The sequence below is a fragment of the Panthera leo genome, chromosome B2 (assembly GCF_018350215.1).
Source record: "Panthera leo isolate Ple1 chromosome B2, P.leo_Ple1_pat1.1, whole genome shotgun sequence".
In the NCBI taxonomy this organism is placed as follows: Eukaryota; Metazoa; Chordata; class Mammalia; order Carnivora; family Felidae; genus Panthera; species Panthera leo.
The window spans coordinates 128,248,007-128,268,342 of NC_056683.1; the positions used below are offsets into that span (position 1 = coordinate 128,248,007).

General features: G+C 39.4%; 1 protein-coding gene across 6 annotated transcripts in view; it reads left to right on the forward strand.

Annotated features, from left to right (window-relative positions):
* Window positions 1-18,604: 18,604 nt before the first annotated feature.
* AIG1 (androgen induced 1) overlaps window positions 18,605-20,336 on the forward strand; it is a 241,373-nt gene continuing 239,641 nt past the window's right edge. For 5 of the 6 annotated variants that reach the window (XM_042939972.1, XM_042939977.1, XM_042939975.1 and 2 more), the window contains exon 1: window positions 18,605-18,814. In XM_042939972.1, the coding sequence (XP_042795906.1) occupies window positions 18,674-18,814 (141 nt within the window). In that variant the 5' untranslated portion in view covers window positions 18,605-18,673. Of the gene's footprint in view, window positions 18,815-18,939; window positions 19,300-20,336 lie in introns of those variants that run through there. The other variant, XM_042939976.1, reaches the window with a different exon arrangement.

Sequence of the window (20,336 nt, forward strand, 5' to 3'; positions counted from 1 at the left end):
TTCTCTCCCATCTAATCCCATTTTGCAAGTACGTATATGCGCTAAAATTTTAATAGTGTAAACAGTGGTGTTGTTTTTTAAAATCGTCTCTCTGAAGAGTTATAAAGCCGTAAAGGAAAGGAAATTTGTTAGCCTTGAAGGAGATGCTGTAAGAATATACAGTTACTTGTAGGAACAGCCATGCTCGTTCGTATGTTCTGGACTGTTCTTTATTTTGTGGCTGTGGTCTATTTGCTGCAATTTTCTCTAAGGGAATTTCTGCCTCTATCACAGGTGATCTGTGTTCCAAAAAAGCTACCCAAGTTAATTTCTAATGACTTTCCATTCCCTGTAAGTCAATGTCCTGCTACGTTAAAAGTATCTTTTCACATCCTTAGAGCATCTGTTCTGCCCAACGTGGCAGCTGCCTCAGGTCGTTTTCCCTGATGGCGACTCCTATCATCTTATTTGGCTTTCAGTGATGGTTCAGGAAACAATGGAAGACTATTTAGAGATGATTGGAGATGGCTCACTAGATTAGTCTGTTGCTTTGGCAGGCATGAGTTCCTGGTTTTGTTGACTAGGGGACCCTACCCTGCAGTGTTTGGTTTGTCACTCGGTGACTCCGGCATTCTGGTCATAGGCAGAGCCCTTTGGGCTCTCCATCAGTCAGTGCAGTAGACAATCCTAGAGAAATCAGTGGAAAAGGCAAAGCAAAAATCTCTGTGAGACCTATTCCACATATTTAAGACTAGCTTGTTATTCAAAATTTCTTCTCTTCTGGCATTTAAATCAGAGCTAGACACAAGTTTAACTTTGAATTCCCATTTATACCATATATTCTTAATTTTCATTTTTCTTTGTTTTATATTTTCTAATATAATAGCATAGGCATCATGAAAAAACCATTCAGAAGGGAATACAATAATGAAAAGATCCACCCTTTCCCTCATTTGATTGCATTTGGCGTCTATCCTTCCAGTTTTTTTGCTGTGTTTATGCAAAAACGCGTGTAAACAGACTACCAAAACTGCATCATACAATGCATGTGTGTGTCTGTGTGGGTGATATGCACCTGCTCTTTTGCTTACCTTGAATGTTTGGCATCTTTCCATATCAGTGCGTGCAGTCATGCCAGTCTCTCTAATGACTGTGTAGTAGGCCATTCCATTATATGAAGGTATCGTTACTCATTTGACCAGTCCTTCAATCACGGACATTTGGATCATGTTTGTTTTCGCTGAAGGTAACATTATCATACATATATCTATGATTACTTGAGGCAATATTTCTGCAGAGTAAATTCCCAGAAGAAAAATTACTAGGACAAAGAATTATTTCAATTTATATTTTCCCCAGGAACGTATGAAAAATCTCTATTTCCCTACAGTCCTACATCATGTTGTCAATTTTTTATCCCTTTTAGTCTTTACCAGTGTTAAGCAAAATTTACCTTTATTTAATTATAAGTGAGATTGAGCATATTTTTAAAATCATGTTTAATGATTATCTGTAGTTCTTTTGTAAATTTTATGTTAGTATTTTTTGTGTATTTTCTGTACTGGTGTTTCCCTTTATCTCACACATTTGTTTTAGAATTTAACACATTGACGGTTAAATCTCCCTCTTTTTGTTGTTTGTCTTTTATCTGTTTATACTGTCCCTTCTATTCATCTTTTTCTTCATGGTTTCTATCATGATACTATTTAACAAGGTGTTCCCCACATAAACTTTATTTTCTCATCATACATTTATTATTTTTGCATTGTGTTCTAACAAATTACACGTCTAGACTTCACTAATCTTTTTAATATTTTTCTTTATTGATCTTATTTATTGATTTTCAAATGAAATTTAAAATTAATGTTCAGGGGCTACTGGGTGGCTCAGTTGGTTAAGTGTCTGACTCTTGGTTTCAGCTCAGGTCATGACCTCATGGTTTTATGAGTTCGAGCCTCGCATTGGGCTCTGTGCTGACAGTGTGGAGCCTGCTTGGGATCTCTCTCTCTTCCTCTCTCTACCCCTCCCCTGCTCATGTTGTCTCTGTCTCTCTCAAAATAAATAAATAAACTTAAAAAAAATTTTTTTAAATTTTTTTTAGAAAACCCATAGGGCCTAGAGCCATTTTGTTGGAGTTTTGATAAAATGTTCAGGATTTCTATGAATATTGATCTATTTAGGCTTACTAGATTTTAGTCAGTCTAATTCAGTGGTTTGTGTCTTCCAAGAAAAATACCTATTTTAAGCTTTTATTTATAAGAAAGTGTACAAACTTTATTTTAAAATTATTATTTTCTTTTTTATATCCCTTTTCTCTTTGTTAATATTATGTTTGTATTTTCTTCGGTTTTATTTTGGCTAGACTTACAGGGGTTGATTATTTGCTTTGTCCATTTTGTTTTGTTTTTACAGTTTTTAAAATAATAGCTCACTTTTTTATCAATAAACTCTAATATTTGGCTTTCTCATTTTTATTTATTTTTTATTTTTATTTATTTATTTAATGCTTATTTTTGACAGAGAGAAAGACAGAGCATGAGCGGGGGGAGGGACAGAGAGAGAGGGAGACACAGAATCCAAAGCAGGCTCCAGGCTCCAAGATGTCAACACAGAGCCCCCAATGTGGGGCTCGAACTCACGAACTGGAAGATCGTGACCTGAGCTGAAGTCAGACGCTCAACCTACTGAGCCACCCAGGCACCCCTTGGCTTTCTCATTTTTCAATCATTCTTTTCAGATTCTCCTCTTTCTTTTGATTTGGTTTACTCTTTTTAACTTTACCGAGTTACGTATTGAAAAGATTTTAAGTAAAATTTCTTCTAAGGTATAATTTAGCTACTTCTCATACAATAATATTATATTATCAGGTTTCTTTCATCTTTGTTACAGGAGTTATCTAGAAGATGGTATTTTTATTTTCACCTTATATTAAAAATTGACTGTTTTTGATGTTAAGGTTTACGTTTATTGCCTTGAGTCAAGACATATTTCTTATATGAATTATTAATTTTTGAATACATAAACTTTTAAATTACACAAGTAGCATAGGAATACATTATGATTGTGAAAGATTCATGTACTGTATGTAAAGCAATTTCCTCCAGTCCCATCTCTGGTGGCAACTTTAGTTATTGGTTTGTTGTATATTCCTTCAACCTCTCTTCTCTTCATTTGTATGCTATCACTAGTGACTTGTATCCTACTACACGTATTGTATGTGAGCTTGTCTTCTATAGGAGCTGCATTTTCTAGGGATCCATAACCTCCTGTAGGGACTTCTCCAGGGTTGGAGATTTTAAGTGCTTGAGGGATAGAATCAAGACTCCTGGCACTAGATTTCTTGCATAAAGCAGAGAGCAGGAAACCCCTGATACGTCTGTGAATAGGAACCTGAAATTCTCCACCCCTGAGCTGGAGTTTGAGAATGAATCAAGATACCTGCCTTAGGCTTAGGACAAAATACATTCACATAGCTTCAGAAACCTAGAGTCAGAAAATCAAGCACGGATTCCTTCAAAATTATTGGATCCACAGAGCCAGGGCAGAAGCAACACAAAACTGCTCAATACTAGGGCCCAAAAGTATGTGATGAACTCTTTAAAGATATTAAGTAGCTAATCATCATGGAAGATAAACTGCAGACCAGGAAATGGAAAGTTAATTTCTGAAAAAATAAAAATATTATACCCACTGGAAAGGGATTTGAATATTAATATGTTTAAATCATTCAAGTAAAGAAAGTATTTGGTCCACAAAAGGAAAGAAATGTCTGTAAATCAAGAATAAGTGAATATGGGAAAGAACCTAATTAAAATCCTAAAAATGAAAAATACGTGGTTGTTGATATAAGAAAAACAGTACAGAAGTTAATAGTAGATTAGATGCAACATAAGAATAAACAAGTAAATTGAAAGACAGATTTAAGGAGATAACTGAATTCAGCTAACAAGGATAAAGAGATAGAAAATATGAAAGTGAATTTAGGGGGCTTGAAGGGTCAATGGAGGAGTTTTCCTATAGGAGCTTCTAAAGAAGAGAATAAAGAAAATGAAGGAAATAGTCAACAAGTTATGTAAATAGTACGTGAACATTTTTTAGAATTTAATAAGTGCTGAAAATGCACACATATTTAAGTATACAATCTACATCTAGATACATTCATGCAAAACATAAATTATAAAAAAGCAAAACCAAAAAAATCCTGCAAGCCACCAAAGGGAAGGTCTAGGCTGCCCATAAGGAGTGAAAAGCAGACTGACTACAGATTTTTCATTGGCTTCAATTAATTTCAGAAGACAATGGTAAAATGCATTTAAAATACTAAAGAAAATTTACCTTCAGTTTATAATTTAATCCCAATATATATTATTCAAGATTTGTCACAAAACATATTCCCTGAGACATCTAAAAATGAAGTTTATTCTCACCCTGTGCTCATTTAAAGAATTATTTTAAAATATAATTCAGCAGGAGCGCCTGGGTGGCTCAGTCAGTTAGGCGTCCAACTTCAGCTCAGGTCATGATCTCGCAGTCCGTGAGTTTCAGCCCCGCATCCGGCTCTGTGCTGAGCTCGGAGCCTGGAGCCTGCTTCGGATTCTGTGTCTCCCTCTCTTCTGCCCCTCCCACGCTCATGCTCTGTCTCTCTCTCTCTCTCAAAAATAAACATTTTTTTTAAAAAAAGAAAAGGGGCACCTGGGTGGCTCAGTCGGTTGAGTGTCCAACTTTGGCTCAGGTCATGATGTCACAGTCTGTGAGTTCGAGCCCACATTGGGCTCTGTGCCAACAGCTCCGACCCTGGAGCCTGGAGCCTGTTTCAGATTCTGTGTCTCCCTCTCTCTCTGCCCCTCTCATGCTCATGCTCTGTCTCTCTCTGTCTCTCAATAATAAATAAATGTTAAAAAATTTTTTTTAAATATAATTCAGCAAAAAGTATCAATACTGAAAGAAGGAATATGATGCAAGAAATAAAAGAGTATACAAGAATCAGAAAAATAGATTAACAAATCTAAATCATCATTCACTAAATAATAATAGAATTAGCTTTATGTTAAAAACAAGATGGAAATAAAATGCCAATTGTGTCATGAAACATGGAAGGAAGATCAAAGGGAAGCTAAAGGCTGTTAAGGTCCTTGAGCTTCTCAAAACCAAAATGGTTTTATACTTTTATGCTTTATTTTATACTTTATGAGAAAATTAAAATAATAGATATGTATCCTATACACAGCCTAGGTGGCTCAGTTGGTTAAGTGTCCAACTCTTGATTTCAGCTCAGGTCATGATCTCACATTTCATAAGATCAAGTCCCAAGGTGGGCTCTGTGCTGATAACATGGAGCCTACTTGGGATTCTCTCTCTCCCTCTCTCTCTGCCCCTCCCTTTCTCATCCCCCCCCCACCAAAATAAATAAATAAACATTAAAAAATAGATATGTATATTAAATTTCACATGTAAACACTCAGACATTAAAAATAAAACATACATATTTGAAAATGGTCAAAAAATAAAGAGGACTATCAGGAAACAAAATCAAATGGAAAACTTGATTCATTTTTATCACATACATGCGGCAATGTGTATAAGTAACAGAATAAATAGAACTACTCACATTTACAAACAGAGACACGCATTTGATTTTTTTCAAGGTTTATGTGAACGTTGGAAAAAGCAATTAATAAGCATTATCCAATTTATTTGTATAGAATCCTTCTCTTAGATGAATAAAACATTCTTCTCAACCATATATTGAACATTTACCAAACTTCATATGTCACCAAAGAAATGGCATCAAATCATAAGAATCATCATTACAGAAATCATGGCATCTGCCCACCATGCATGGAAATTAGAAATCTACATACCAAATCATGTAGGATATAGCTAAAAGCAAAGCAAATTTTATTTAAAAATACAAACTATTGGAAATGAATTAGGTAAATGCAAATGCTCAACTCGAACAGTTATAAAAGAAAACAATACACGTAAGGTTGCAGAACTAAGAAAATGATAAATGTAAATATACAAAAAATAGATAAAAACTATTAGATTTTGAAAATATCAGTAAGTAAGATAAACTTCCAGTAGGGCTGATCAAGAAGAAAAAGGAAGTCATAATGACATAATATTAGAAATAATATATAAGCACAGATTTGGTAGACAATTAATAAATCATAAGCTAATATATCAATAACTTTATGGTAATGATTTTGAGAAATTAAGTGAGCAACTGTATTTGAAATGTAATTCATGAAATTGACCCAAATGGGAATACACAATATGAACAATTATTTAAAAAATTGAACGTCTAGTCACAATAATCTTTGATCACCCATTGCACAAGAGGTTCTATTCCCAGTTTTGCAAGTTTTTAACAAGCCATCAAGAAATAGATAATTTTTATTTTAGACCAAATATATAAAAAAAAGTTAGAAAACTATCCAACTCACTTTATAATCTTAATATTAAATTTGAACAATCACAGGATTGAAAATGCAAAGTGAGGCCAGGCGCACTTATGCATATGGAAACCCAAAGTTTAAAATAAATACTAGCATATTTTGCCAGACTGTAGGTACTGTTACCAGTCTTTTTAAACTTTTCAAACAATACTATTTGTTTTTTCCTTTTTCTTTTTTTTCTTTATTACTAGGTTGAAAGTTTATTTTAAATCTTTCTTTCCTAATACAGGCATTTAAGGATAAACATCTTCTTCTGAGTACTCAGAATACTCAGAGTACCTGAGAATGGGGTTTCCATATCTAAAGCACACTGGCCCATGCAGCCGGGCGCTGCTCCCAGCTGTAGGCTGCTGCCTGCTCTGGGGGTACCGGGGGCATACAGAGGGGTTGACTCACCTGGTTGCTCTTGCTGAGTTACCCCAACTAATCACCCAGTCCATTACTTTTGTTGCTTTTCTAACTACTGCATCTACATACACAGGACATGAAGAACTCTTTTCTGTATGCATTTTGACCATATATTTCTTATTCAATTGACTTTGTTTTCCACCTTTCAGTTATTCGATATAGCTTCTGATCCACTGAGGCCCCTTTTTAAATCTTCCAGGAAGGTTCTAGATTTACTCATTAATTTTATATTTTTAGGGAACTTCTAAGGATTTGGGACAGTAGGAAAAACTATAACATTAAGTATGCTTTATATTTTGTGATAAACTTTATTTGTATCTAGTGATAAGTTTTATAGTCTTGCATTTTACATTTAGGTAGATGTTCTATTTTGAGTTAATTTTTGTGAAAGGTGTAAGATCTGTGCCTAGGTTCATTTATTTTTTTTCCCCCCACATGGACATCAAGGATTTCCAGCATCAGTTGTTGAAAAGACTATCCTTTCTCCATTGAATTGAATTGCCTTTACTCCTTTGTCAAGACCAGTTGACTGTATTTGTTATTTTGTTTATTTTTTAATTTTTTTATGTTTTATTTTATATTTGGGAGAGAGAGAGAGAGAGAGAGAGACAGTGCACGAGCAGGGAGGGGCAGAGAGACAGAGACAGAATCCGAAGCAGGCTCCAAGCTCCAAGCTGTCAGCACAGAGCCTGATGCAGGGCTCAAATCCACAAGCAGTAAAATGATGACCCACACCCAAGTCAGATCCCCAACCTACTGAGCCACCCAGGCATCCCTGTTATTGTGTGTGTGTGTGTGTGTGTGTGTGTGTGTGTGTGTGTGTGTTTAAGCTTATTTATTTATTTTGAGAGGGAAATAGAATGAGCAGGAGAGGGGCAGAGAGAAAGGGAGAGAGAGAATCGCAAGCAGTTTCCCCAATGCAGGGCTTAACTCAAGAACCTTGAAATCATGACCTGAGCCTAATTTAAGAATCAACCAATTAACTGACAGCCATGCAGTCACCCCCAGTTGACTGTATTTGTTTAGGTTTATTTTGCTCCATTGCTTTACATGTCTATTCTTTTTTTTTTTTTAATGTTTTTATTTATTTTTGCAACAGAGAGAGACAGAGCATGAGCAGGGGAGGGGCAGAGAGAGAGGGAGACACAGAATTGGAAGCAGGCTCCAGGCTCTGAGCTGTCAGCACACAGCCTGATGCGGGGTTTGAACCCACAGACTGTGAGATCATGACCTGAGCCGAAGTCGGACGCTTAACCGACTGAGCCCTCCAGGCGCCCCTACATGTCTATTCTTCCTCCAATACCACACTGATGACTATAGCTTCATAGTAAGTCTTGAAGTCAGGTGGTATCAGTCCTCCAAATTTGTTTGGTTTATGTTGGTTATTCTGGGCCTTTGGCCTTTCCATAAACACTTTAAATTAGCTTTCCAAAATAACTTGCTGATATTTGACTGGGATTGCATTGAATAGACATATAACATAGGGAAGAATTTACATCTTAACAATATTGAGTCTTCCTACACATAAGCATGGAATACCCATTTATTTAGATTTTTTTTATTTCTTTCATCAGAATTTTGCAATTTTTCTCATATAGATCTTGCACATATTTTGTTAGTTTTATACCTAAGTATTTCATTTTTGGTACTAATGTAAATGATATTTCTTTTTGACTTTCAAACTCCAACCTTCATTGCTGTTGTACAGAAAAATAATAAGCTTTTGCATACTAACCTTGCATTCTGAAAATTTTTTATAATCGTTCATTAGTTCCAGGAATTTTTTAATTCATTCCTTGGGATTTTCTACATAAACAATTCATATCACCTGTGAACAAAGACAGCTTCATTTCTTCTTTCCTGGTCTATGTACTTTTATTTCCTTTTCTTGTCTTATTGCGTTAGCAAGGACTTTTACTACAATGTTGAATAGGATTGAAGAGAGAGAACATCCTTGTCTTGGTCTCAATCTGAAGGAGAAAGCATCTAGTTTCTTGCCATTACATATAATGCTAACTGAAGTTTGGTTTTTTTTAATGTTCTTTACTATATGGAGGAAATTCCCCTATATTCCTAGTTTCCTAAGATTCTTTAGCATGAATGGGTATTAGATTTTGTCAAATGCTTTTTCTTGCATCTGTTGACATGACGATATGATTTATGTCCTTTAGCCTATCAATATGATGGATTACATTAATTGAGTTTTGAATGCTGAACAAAACTTACATACTTAGCACAAATCCCACATGGTCATGTTGTATAATTTTTTATATATTATCAAATTTGATTTGCTAATATTTTGTTGAAGATTTTTATATCTGTATTAGTAAGAGATACTAGTCTGTATTTTTCCTAACCTAACTATAAACTTTAATCAGTAATAATGATTAATTTTAACAAATGTCCATGCTAATGCAAGATATTAACAATAGGGGAAACTATGTGTGGCAGGGTGAACGGAAGTGTTCACGGACTCTCTGTACTTTCTGTTCAATTTTTCTATACACCTAAAACTGTTTTAAAAAATAACATCTATTAATTTTTACAAAATAAAAAAAATGCTCTAAGAAAAGTTTTAGATCCAGTTCTGCCAGTAATTAACTTTAGGCAAGTCACTTAACTTTCTGAGCCTGTTTCATCATCTCTAAAATAAAGGACCGGGGCGCCTGGGTGGCTCAGTCGGTTAAGCGTCCGACTTCAGCTCAGGTCACGATCTCGCGGTCCGTGAGTTCGAGCCCCGCGTCAGGCTCTGGGCTGATGGCTCAGAGCCTGGAGCCTGCTTCCGATTCTGTGTCTTCCTCTCTCTCTGCCCCGCCCCCGTTCATGCTCTGTCTCTCTCTGTCTCAAAAATAAATAAACGTTAAAAAAAAATTTTAAAAAATAAAAATTAAAAAAAAATAAAATAAAGGACCTGGATTAGTTGATGTTAAAGTTTTCCTCCAAATAGAAGAGTCTATCATTCTGTGGCTATCAACATAAAGATGTCTGGCCTCCAATAAATATTAAGGTTGAAGAGAAGAGTATTTTGAAAGAAAATAATTCATCAATTTAAGCAAAACTTGAACATCATTACACAATTCTGGAAAATAAATTACACTGAATATAATTATTGGATGAATCTGGTAATCACATGTAGTTTATGTGAAAGGAATAGCAAAGAAATGGAGCATAGGTAGGTATTGACAAAGCATTCATTTAAAGAAGATAGAGTTCAAGTTCTTAAAAGAACTTCAGATGCCTCCGGTGCTGTGAAATTAAATGACATGGTCAAATGATTAAAAAAAAAAAAAAAAAAGATTGTCAATAATGGAAGTTTCATGAAAGTTATTATAAAGTGATGTGTGGGCTTGTGGAACTCTTATCTCATATTTTCTCATCCTTATGAATCAGACAATGATGGCTACACGATGCTGAAATACAGATGTTGTGTCTGACTGATATGTTTCTGTCAGTATCAATGTGGGTTCAGCAGGCAGCTGCTTGTGAGGGGGGTGTCAGAACTGTAAAATATGAGAAAACACAACCCAAATCATATGGCTCATCAGTAGCAGAAAGGGAATTAGAACCTGGGATGGGATATGCACGGACTGGCCTCATCAGACAGCATGATGCAATGATTAAGAACCCAAAAACCTGGTTTTATATCCCAGCTCTGCCATTTACAGGCTGTGTGATCTTGGGAAGTTTGTCTAATTTTCTCTACGTCTCCATAAGCTCTTAGGTACAATGCAGATAATAGTGACTATCCTTCATGAGGATGGAATGAGTTAATATTTATAAAGTGCTAGGATCAGAGCCTGGCCCACAGTAAGTGTTATATGAGTGTTTATTAAATTAAAAATATATAAATTTGAACGCTGGTCTTAGGACTAGCCTACTCTCCTGTGATTCAGCACGTTTTAAGGCATGCCAAGAAATAAACCCAATTACCTCTCTGTGCCATGATTTGGCTGCATGTAACGTATCACCCTCCTACATTGCTTTAAACAAATAGGGGGTTATTTTTCTCACATCACAGGAAGTCTGAAAGGAGCATGCTGCTGGCATTGGTTCAACAGGTTATGAACGTCACGGCCAATATCTCTGGTTATTTTCCTCATACAGACAAGATGACTACTAAAGCTCTAATCATCGTATACTTGGTGAAACAGGAAAAATAGGACTAGGGAAAGGCTGTGCTGGCGAAATATTTCTTAGAAGTCCTTCCAGCCGTTTCCAATTTTACTTAAAATCATGGCTTGGACTAATCAGATCATTGTACTCACAGGTAACCTTCCAAACGTCTTTATGGGTCCGCTATATTCTCCTGTGGGCAGAGTCCAGCGGTCAGTGATGTGAACGATTCACCTGCTAATTCTGACACCGGAATTTTTGAGAGGAATGGAAAATGGATGCTGTGCTCCTGTGGGGGCGAGGTGTCAGAGCCGGCCTTGGCTCCAGCTGGCCTGCTTGGCTACCAAGGGTTTCCCTTAGGACAAGGGAAGTGAGAGTTCTCTTGAGTTCTCTCGGCTCTCGGTTGGCCAGCTTCACACATAATTTAATTGGCTTCTGGCACTTGGCAGGATGGCTTGATGCTACCATCTCCCGTGGCAAATCACAAGTTTTCTGAAAACAAAATGATGGTGTTTGGTTTAATTTTGTCAAACTCCTCTTTTGCACTGGATGTTTATCATACTCGTTTCTAAAATGGACTTTTAACTAGCTCTGAGGATAACTAACACAAAGGGCCAATAAATGCAGACATTTTAGCTGCCCTTAATTCTGGGGAAAAGTTGCTTTATATGGTAAGAAGTAGCAACCCATCCCACCATCCATGCATTCCACATTTCTGTAGTATTGCTTGACTGCAGAGGCTACCCGTTCCCCCAAAGTCTTGCCTTTTATGGACAAAGAGTCTGGGACCCAAGGGGATAGTTTAATTAGCTGCCTCACGTAATCTCAAATTATTGAGAAATCTGCTTTCCATCTTACAAAAGAGAGAATGTTCTCTGACAACTGCATCCCCAGTGAATTGTCTACTTCAGTGTGAAGGGCATCTCAGGGCAATCCCTTGCCAGGAGGGTGACGGTAGTTGTCCCAGCAATGCTCCTGGGCTGCCCCATCAAAAGATGCTACGGTTGCCATTTAGTATAATTAAAGAGCTTCCCAGTTGGCAAGTATTTGCAAGTCCGTGCATTAGAAAATTTCTGTCAGAGCTGGGCCTTGAGACACGACTAGAATTTTGACAGACGGAGAAAGTGATATGAATCATTGGTACCCGAGGGGCATAGAAGAGTAAAAATAAATGTTGAGTTTTAGGGGAAAATAAGTCTTCTTATGATAATAGAATACATCATATTTAAATTTTTTTTAAGCTTTTTTTATTTTTGAGAGACAGAGCACGCGTAGGAGAGGGGCAGAGAGAGAGGGAGACACAGAATCCGAAGCAGACTCCAGGCTCTGAGCCATCAGCCCAGAGCCCGACGCGGGGCTCAAACTCAGGGACTGTGAGATCATGACCTGAGCTGAAGTCGGACGCTTAACTGACTGAGCCACCCAGGCTCCCCAAATATATCATATTTTAAAAGGTACAGTAATATAAATTGTAACACTGAGTTAAGGCCAGATAAACCATGAAAGACGTTGAACACCATTATAAGAAAGTAGATCTCCTATAGGCTATGGGGAAATCACGATTTTTGATGAAAGGAGTGATATAATCTGACTTATGGTTTCAGGGAGATAATTCTAGTGGCAGCGATAAGGGTGGTGTGGAGATGCAAGGATAGAGGCAAAAGTTACAGAGTTTATCCACTAAGGGAACGGCAATAGAAATAGAAATGAAGGCTCAGGGCTCAGATTTGACAAATGTTGCAGAAAAACAAACATGACCGCAATTTCACTTTTGGTTGGATGTTGTGGTAGAAACTTAGTGGTCTCCCAATATCTGGTTGCTTCCCTGTATTCGACTCCTAGCAATGCCAGGAGCTGTGCCACACTGGATGGCTTACACGGCAGAAATGTGTCGTCCCATATTTCTGGAGGCTAGAAATCGAGCTGCCAGCCAGGTTGGTTTCTTCTAAGGCCTGTGAGGGAGAACCTGTTCCAAGCCTTGTCTAGCTTCTGGGGACAATTTGCGATCCTTGGTATGTCTTGGCTTGTCGTGACTCTAATCTCTGCCTCCATCTTCACACGGCATTCTTACTGTGTAACTCTGTCGTATTACAAGGACACTGGTTGTAATGGCTTAAGGATCTACCTTATGCCAGTATGACATCATCTTGACTGATTACATCTGCGATGATCCGATCTCCAAATGAGACAGTTTCCTGAGGTTCGGGGGATTTGGACTTCAACGTGTCTTTTTGGGGGACACAACTCAACCTATCACATCCCTCTTCTGCACAAATGGAGCCCTGATTCGGGGCTGGGAACTGGCCCCCCAGAATGCAGGCTGCTTCTCCTAGCTGTGGCCATGTGGAAGAGGGAAGGCTGACGAGGTGAAGGTAGAATTGTGTGGCAGCTTCTACAAGCCTTCCTTAAGGGACAGGGTCCGTGCGTTCTTTTCACCTATCTTCATGTTTCCTCCATCTGGCTTCAAGGAATAGAGTTGTCAAGTGCAGCCAAAGTAGTCTTTTAACTTTCTTAGATGTTGAGGAGGAATGATCGACAGAGGTTTTGTTTGTATGTTTGTTTGTTTTTGGACACCCTGGGTAAAATGTTAAATAACATGGTACTCCTTCAAAATGATAATTCAAAAGTCCCTACCTATAGCTGACTTCAGCACACAGGTGTGTGTGTGTGTGTGTGTGTGTGTGTGTGTGTGTGTGTGTGTTTTGGCTGACACAATTTTTTAATTTTATTTTGAAGGACAGAGTGGGCAGGGGAGGGTCAGAGAGAGAGGGAGAGAGAGAGGATCCCAGGCAGGCTCTACGCTGTCAGTGCAGAGCCAGACACGGGGCTCAAGCTCACAAACGGTGAGGTCATGACCTGACCTGAAATCCAGAGTTGGACGCTTAACTGACTGAGCCACCCAGGCGCCCCTCGGCTGACACAATTTTTAAGATTTTGAATTGCGATGCATTTAGACAGGCATTTACTCTAGTTTTTAGATAGACAAAATTACAAATATGACTTCACAATCAGCTTTACTTAATTATGGTACATTCCTGGACTCTGAAAGATTTGAGTTTAAGACATCTGAGATATTTTTAAATATCTGGTTAACATTTATTTAGACTAGAGGCTGAAGGTTATGAGGAAGAAAGCCCCTCTCACCTCTACAACCCAGAGCAATCGAGTTCTAGTCCCAAACTCTTACATATAGTTCATTCAGCAACCCAAAAGCTATGCAATTACCCTGACACCCACTGGGGAGAAGAAATTTAGCAATAATTCACTGTTATCCTAGAATGCCGTAAGTGTCTCTCACCTGTTCCCCTCTCTACCAAAGTTGTTTTCTGAAAATGTCTCTTCTCACAACACACAGTCCCCTCCCTGAGAATTGTGGTGAGTTACCTTCAACTTGCCATCCCCCCAGAGATATGTTAGCACCATTAAGAGACTGGCATATCCTGACATTTCTGATATCGCGTGCTGGTGCTGTGTCCAGAGAATAAGAACACTGCAGACGGGGTAGGTTTTGAGAAGGAAATACTGGGTACAATTAGTACATGGAGAGTTTGAATCACCAGTACGTCATCCATGTGAATGGTTTACAGCAGGAAGACCGCATCCTGTGTCCTGAGGAGGGACAAAGTGGATTCATGCCAAGTCCTGCTGGGTGTGCTGGATCTGGATATATGCACCCAAAGACACGTTCCGAGCAGGATGAACATCACTGACAAATGCACGAACAGACTTCAGGGAGCAAGGGGGATGCTTCAGATCTGTATGTGATCTAGCTGGTGACTTGTGTGTCACCTCAACACTACTTTTTCTAAAGCTTTCCATGATTTTGGAAAATAATAGAATGACACCATCCTTGGAGTTTCTCAATCTCATAATGTAGTAGGGTTCTCCGTAGCAAACACAGCCCATTTTTAAATCTTTGGAAACCGAGGCAACCAGCAATGTCAGCACAGCCGCTAATAGCTGCTGCTCATTTAATGTGTAAGTAACAACTTTTCCTGGTTAAAGGCAAAAACATCTGACCAACGAAACGCATTGGCACTGGATTTCATATCTAAGGTAATTTTAAAAATCTACAGTGAGCATCAATTGTTGGAAAAAGAGTGATTTTTTACTTACTCCTTTTACTTAGATCTTAATCTTTCCCAACTGCCCTCTAGGGCAAAAGAACGCTCCTTTGCACCTCAGTTCATATGAACATGCATAAAGAAACATACACATTAGATTAGAAAAGGGTGGTTTCTTAAGTGGTTTTGAGCTGTAAATAATCATTAAAAAGTGACTTTCTCAATTCAAAATGCAGATGTTACACTGTATTTATAGTGACAAAAAAACCCAAAAAACTGGAAACAACGTAAATATCCAAAACCAGACAAAAGTTTTAAAAAATTTGATATGTTCCTATTATGTTATGCTATGCGAGCTTATTAAACATGATTTTACAAGGAGTTTTAAATAGTAAGAGAATATTCGTATGAAATAAAAGTCTGTGCAATGCAAATTGTTACATAGTATGTCACAAGTAGCTAAGGATGTATTGCAGAACGATTGGCAGCTATGTGCTGAAATGTTTGCAGTGTTTTCTCTGGTTGATGAGAGGAGGGGTAATTTATTTTTTAATTTTCCTCTTTCAATATCATACCTATGCTACTCTTATAATGAGGAAAAAATAAGCAACCCAAAGGTGTCTCTTCTACAAAGCCAAGGAGGTTTTTTATCCCCATGCCCAAGAAACACATCCCAACTTCTACCCTTGGGTGCAGACAAATATGAAAGGGGAAAAAGGATTTTCTCAAGTATACTGATATTGTTGGGAAATGCTTATCTAATGCAAACACGGAACCAAAGGAAATGCATAAACATTGACTATTACAAGGATATGCATGTATACAATCCTTCCTCCTGAAGTTTTAAGCAAAGACTCACAGCTACGTGAAGTTGGCTACTTGGAATACAATGTAATGGAGACACAGGGCAGGGGTCCCTGTCATTTCCAAGACTAGCAAGGATTATCATCACCAATATGTCAAACCCCTCTCCTTCCAAAAAAATTTTAAAAAAGAATGAAGAGTCTGTACCAGTTTTTACAAGTTCTTAAGGAAGAGTATCTCCAGCCCATACAGTATAGACTAAAAGTCCATTACAATAATCAAGGAACACCACTAAGGTAACTAGAAATTAACACAGGGTCTTGAAATGTTCCCTTGGGAAACATGTTTTTTGCAACTCAACTGGATAAAGCTATTCTCCTTCATCACTACTAATTGTGTGGTAAAATTAAAAGGCTAAACAAGTGACATGCAGGAATTTCTTCTATACAATGAAAAACAGTATTCTCTAATTCAAACACAGAATCACCATTTAAAACTTATCGATGAATAATGGTATTACAGTTCATAAGAAGGGATTTCCTTTATTGAGTGAACTTTTAAGAGCAATACCCCGTTGTATTATTTACACTGTAAAAACACAATCTGTGTGTAAAGTAAATTTTCCTCACAAAGAATACCTTTTTTTTTTTTTTGTATTTATTTATTTCTTGGGAGACAGAGAGACAGAGTGCAAGCAGGGGAGGGGCAGAGAGAGAGGGAGACACAGAATCTGAAGCAGGTTCCAGGCTCTGAGCTGTCAGCACAGACAGGTCAAACTCAAGGACCGTGAGATCATGACCTGGGCAGAAGTCGGACGCTTAACCAATTGAGCCGCCCAGGCGCCCCACAAAGGATACCTTTAAAACATAACTAAGATTATTAAATACGGTATAAAAAAGTTAAAATAACAACCTGAATATGCTAATAGTTAATAAGAAGTTCCAAAACTTGTGCACTGACACTCTCATAAAATATTTGAGTGTTTACGCAGATGTTTCATTAAAAAAAATGAAAAACTATTTAATGATGATTAGTAAATCCAAAATAGCAAAAGCAAACCCATTAGAATAGGTTCAAAACATTTAAGTGTTATCATTACTTACTGAAAAAGAAACTGACCATAGAATTAAATCTTAAATGGCTTTATGAAAATGTTATATTTTGTAATGATGGGGATGAGAATCTTATTCATAGTTTTCTAAAATGCACAGCAGGAAGGGTATATCAAGCTTTTGGAATATCATATTAACTTGTAAAACTTTACAAAGGACTTAGTAAGATCTTCAGTGGATCCACTTTTTAATTTTTCCATCTTATGAACGTGACAACTAAAACGAAATAGACCCAACTTTTACATAGACATAAAACTACAAATTGTCCTTAATGAACAGTTTTATGCTGGTAGAATCTTCCTGGAATTACCTTGATTTGTGTGACATCAGTTTCTTGTTAGCATAATCATAAGGACAATTAAAAAAAAATCTACCAGGTTTCTCTATTTCGGTTTAGAGTTTGATTGGAAAAATTCAGGAAAACATTCATGAGTTGCTACTTTATCTCTAACACTCTTCTTTCCCTGCCCCCCAATTCCATGTTCTGTGACTCAGAGACTATTTGGAGAGGACACCTGTTTTAAATGGACCCACAGGAAATACCTATGTTGTCTTTTCATAATCTGACCCTGCATCTGGTTGGCTGAAATGTGATCACGATTTAAAAAAAAAAAAAAAAAAAGGAATGCTGCCCACAGACTGAGCAACTTCACTGTGACAACATTTACTGGAAGGCAGAGGGAATCCAGTTTATAGTTATTTTCCTTCCATTAAGCCTTGCTATTGTACGGTAGGAAAAAATAAGTAAAAGGGCAATACCAGTTTAACCCTCAAAAGATTAGTATTGAATTACACACCCGGGGTTTGCTTCCCAACTCCGACCGATTTGTTTTGAAGCTGAAAGCAATCTCGAACCAGAAACCATATCTGACACCGCTTTCTCTACAATTTTAATTTATAAAATTTATAAATTTTTATAATTTTTTATTTTTTATTTATAAACCTCTCGTCCAAAGTTCATAGTCGGTCCTGTTGTATCATACATTGACACGCTATTTATAAACCTCCTGGGAAAAAGCACGGGGCAGGCCATCCGCTGGAACAGAATTCATAAGGGAATCTCACAGCGATTAACAGTGGTCTATCACTAAAAATCCAGTTGGGTTCAAAACTAAGTCACTCGGGAGCCACCGGCGCGCGGGCTCACACCCCACGGCCGGGCCTCCACCTGTCCCTCCGCGCTGAGCACCCGCCTTGGCCAGCAAGAACCCCCTCCGGCGCAGTCCCCGCGGCGGCGACGTCTGTCCACACTGGGGTCCCCTCCGTCAGGGCAGGTTTCCCGCCCGCCCGCCCGCTCTCTGCGGACCACGCTCCCTCTCCGGCCGGCAGAGGCCACCCGCCGCGGCCCCGGAGAGCGGCGCGCGCTTCCCGAGCCCTGGTCGCACTCGGAGGCCGCCCACCCACCCGTGGGACGCCTAGGGGGCGCCCGGGCCGGGTCTCCCGGGGCCCCTCGAACGCGGGAGCAGAATGACGGAGATGACGAAGGAGCTGACGCCACGCCGCCCGGCCGCGGCAGCAGCTAGTGTCCGCCGACGCCGCCCCGCCCGCGCAGGTCGCCGGGCGCTAGCGGTCGCCGGTCCCGCGGGGCGCGCCCGCCGCAGACCCCGCCCCGCTCCGCCCCGCCCCGCCCCGCCCCGCGGCCGGCCGCTCCAGGGTTCCCCCGGCACCCGCCCCCGCGCGCCCTGCGCTCCCGCCCTTCCTCGTCGCCGCCCAGCCTGCCAGGCCTTTTGCGAACATGGCGCTTGTCCCGTGCCAGGTGCTGCGGGTGGCGATCCTGCTGTCCTACTGTTCTATCCTGTGCAACTACAAGGCCATCGAAATGCCCTCGCATCAGACCTACGGCGGGAGCTGGAAATTCCTGACGTTCATTGATCTGGTAAGGCCTTCCGCTCCCCTCCCCCGTCCGCCCTGCACCCCGAGTCCGTGTGTGTGTGCGTGCGTGGGTGCGCCGGCACCTGCGCGCGCCTCCAGCCTCCACCCGTGTCCTCGCCTCTCCCCCAGTGATTGCGTCTAAAGGCCTGGCTGCCCCCCGCAGCAGCACCTCTGAACCACCCGTTACCTGGTAGCTGGGGCACGAATGGAGGTGGGCACAGCCAGGTGGTGGGGCTGTTTGGAGGGGAACCCAGACCAGCTTCTAAGAGGTGACACGGAAAGAGTCTCAACAAATGGATCAGACGACCTTGGTCATGAGTGGCCTCAGACCCATTCGCCCTCAGCGTGCTTCCCAGAGCACCCACCGTGGGATCAAGTTGCAGCAACAGAAGGAAACCTGGGTATTGTTGAATTACTTGGAGCTTCCTCAGAGAGAACCAAAATCCTCATAAAGAAGAGAAAGCGCCTAATAAAGTTGTCTTCTTCGCATCTGTTTTCTTACCCATTGTCAGTAATTTACTTCTAACCTTTCTCCCAGAAACATTAGGAGAGAGGCTTTCAAAATACATTACCAGTAAGACTTTACACTCCTTATCTTTCCCCCTAAAGTCTGCAGTGGTTTGCATAAACAGTTCTGATGACACAACAGCATAACCTTGGCAGCTGCACTTGGTTTTGGGTTGTTTTGTTTTTGGTTTTTTTTTTTGGTTGTTTTTATTTTTTTGAAATAAAGCTTATCCACTTCTGGCACTGAAAAGGCCAGAGCATCAGAACATGAGCATAAGGCCCAATAATGACACGGGGTGAAATCTAGGAGTTTAGGGGTGAAAGGTGACTAATTTAGGCTGTGTGGTTACACTAAACAATGACCAAATATGGGTAGAGGGTTAGAACAAATCAAGGAGTTCCAAAGACTAGAGAAAATGTAGAAGCAATTCCTAGGATGCCAGAACTGCCCATCCAAGATTATATATGAGATTGGCTGCACAAGCAAGATTATAATCTTTTATTGTTGACCCTCCGTTTTGATGAAGAGAATGTGATACGTGTTCTAAGATATTTCCAAGGCTTAGGATCCCTCAAAGAAATGCAGTGGAGGGCTTTTTGTTTAGAAATACCGTTTTAAATTTGTTTCACTTTCCAAAAAGAATTTAAGTATCTTTTCGCAGCAGTTTCCAAACTATGCACATGCCCTTGGGCAACAAGACTTCTCAGGGCATAGAGTGTTTCAACGGTTTCAGTTTTCAGATCCTCAACTTCCATCTTTTTCTTGAAACTGATCTGCCTCTGAGCATGGATAATGTCTGCTAGTTCTTCTTTCTTCCTCCTCATTCATGCAAGAGATGAGCACACGACAAGGCTCTGTGCTGGTTCCTTTTAGCATTCTGAATATGGATTGTCACCAAGACTCTCTTCACATTTGATTGAAAAACGAAGTCAGACTTGTTTGGACAGAAAGTTTTATTGGGTTGATTGGCTTGTCAATGAGGATTGGCTATGCCAATTATGTTATAGAGCAGACATTT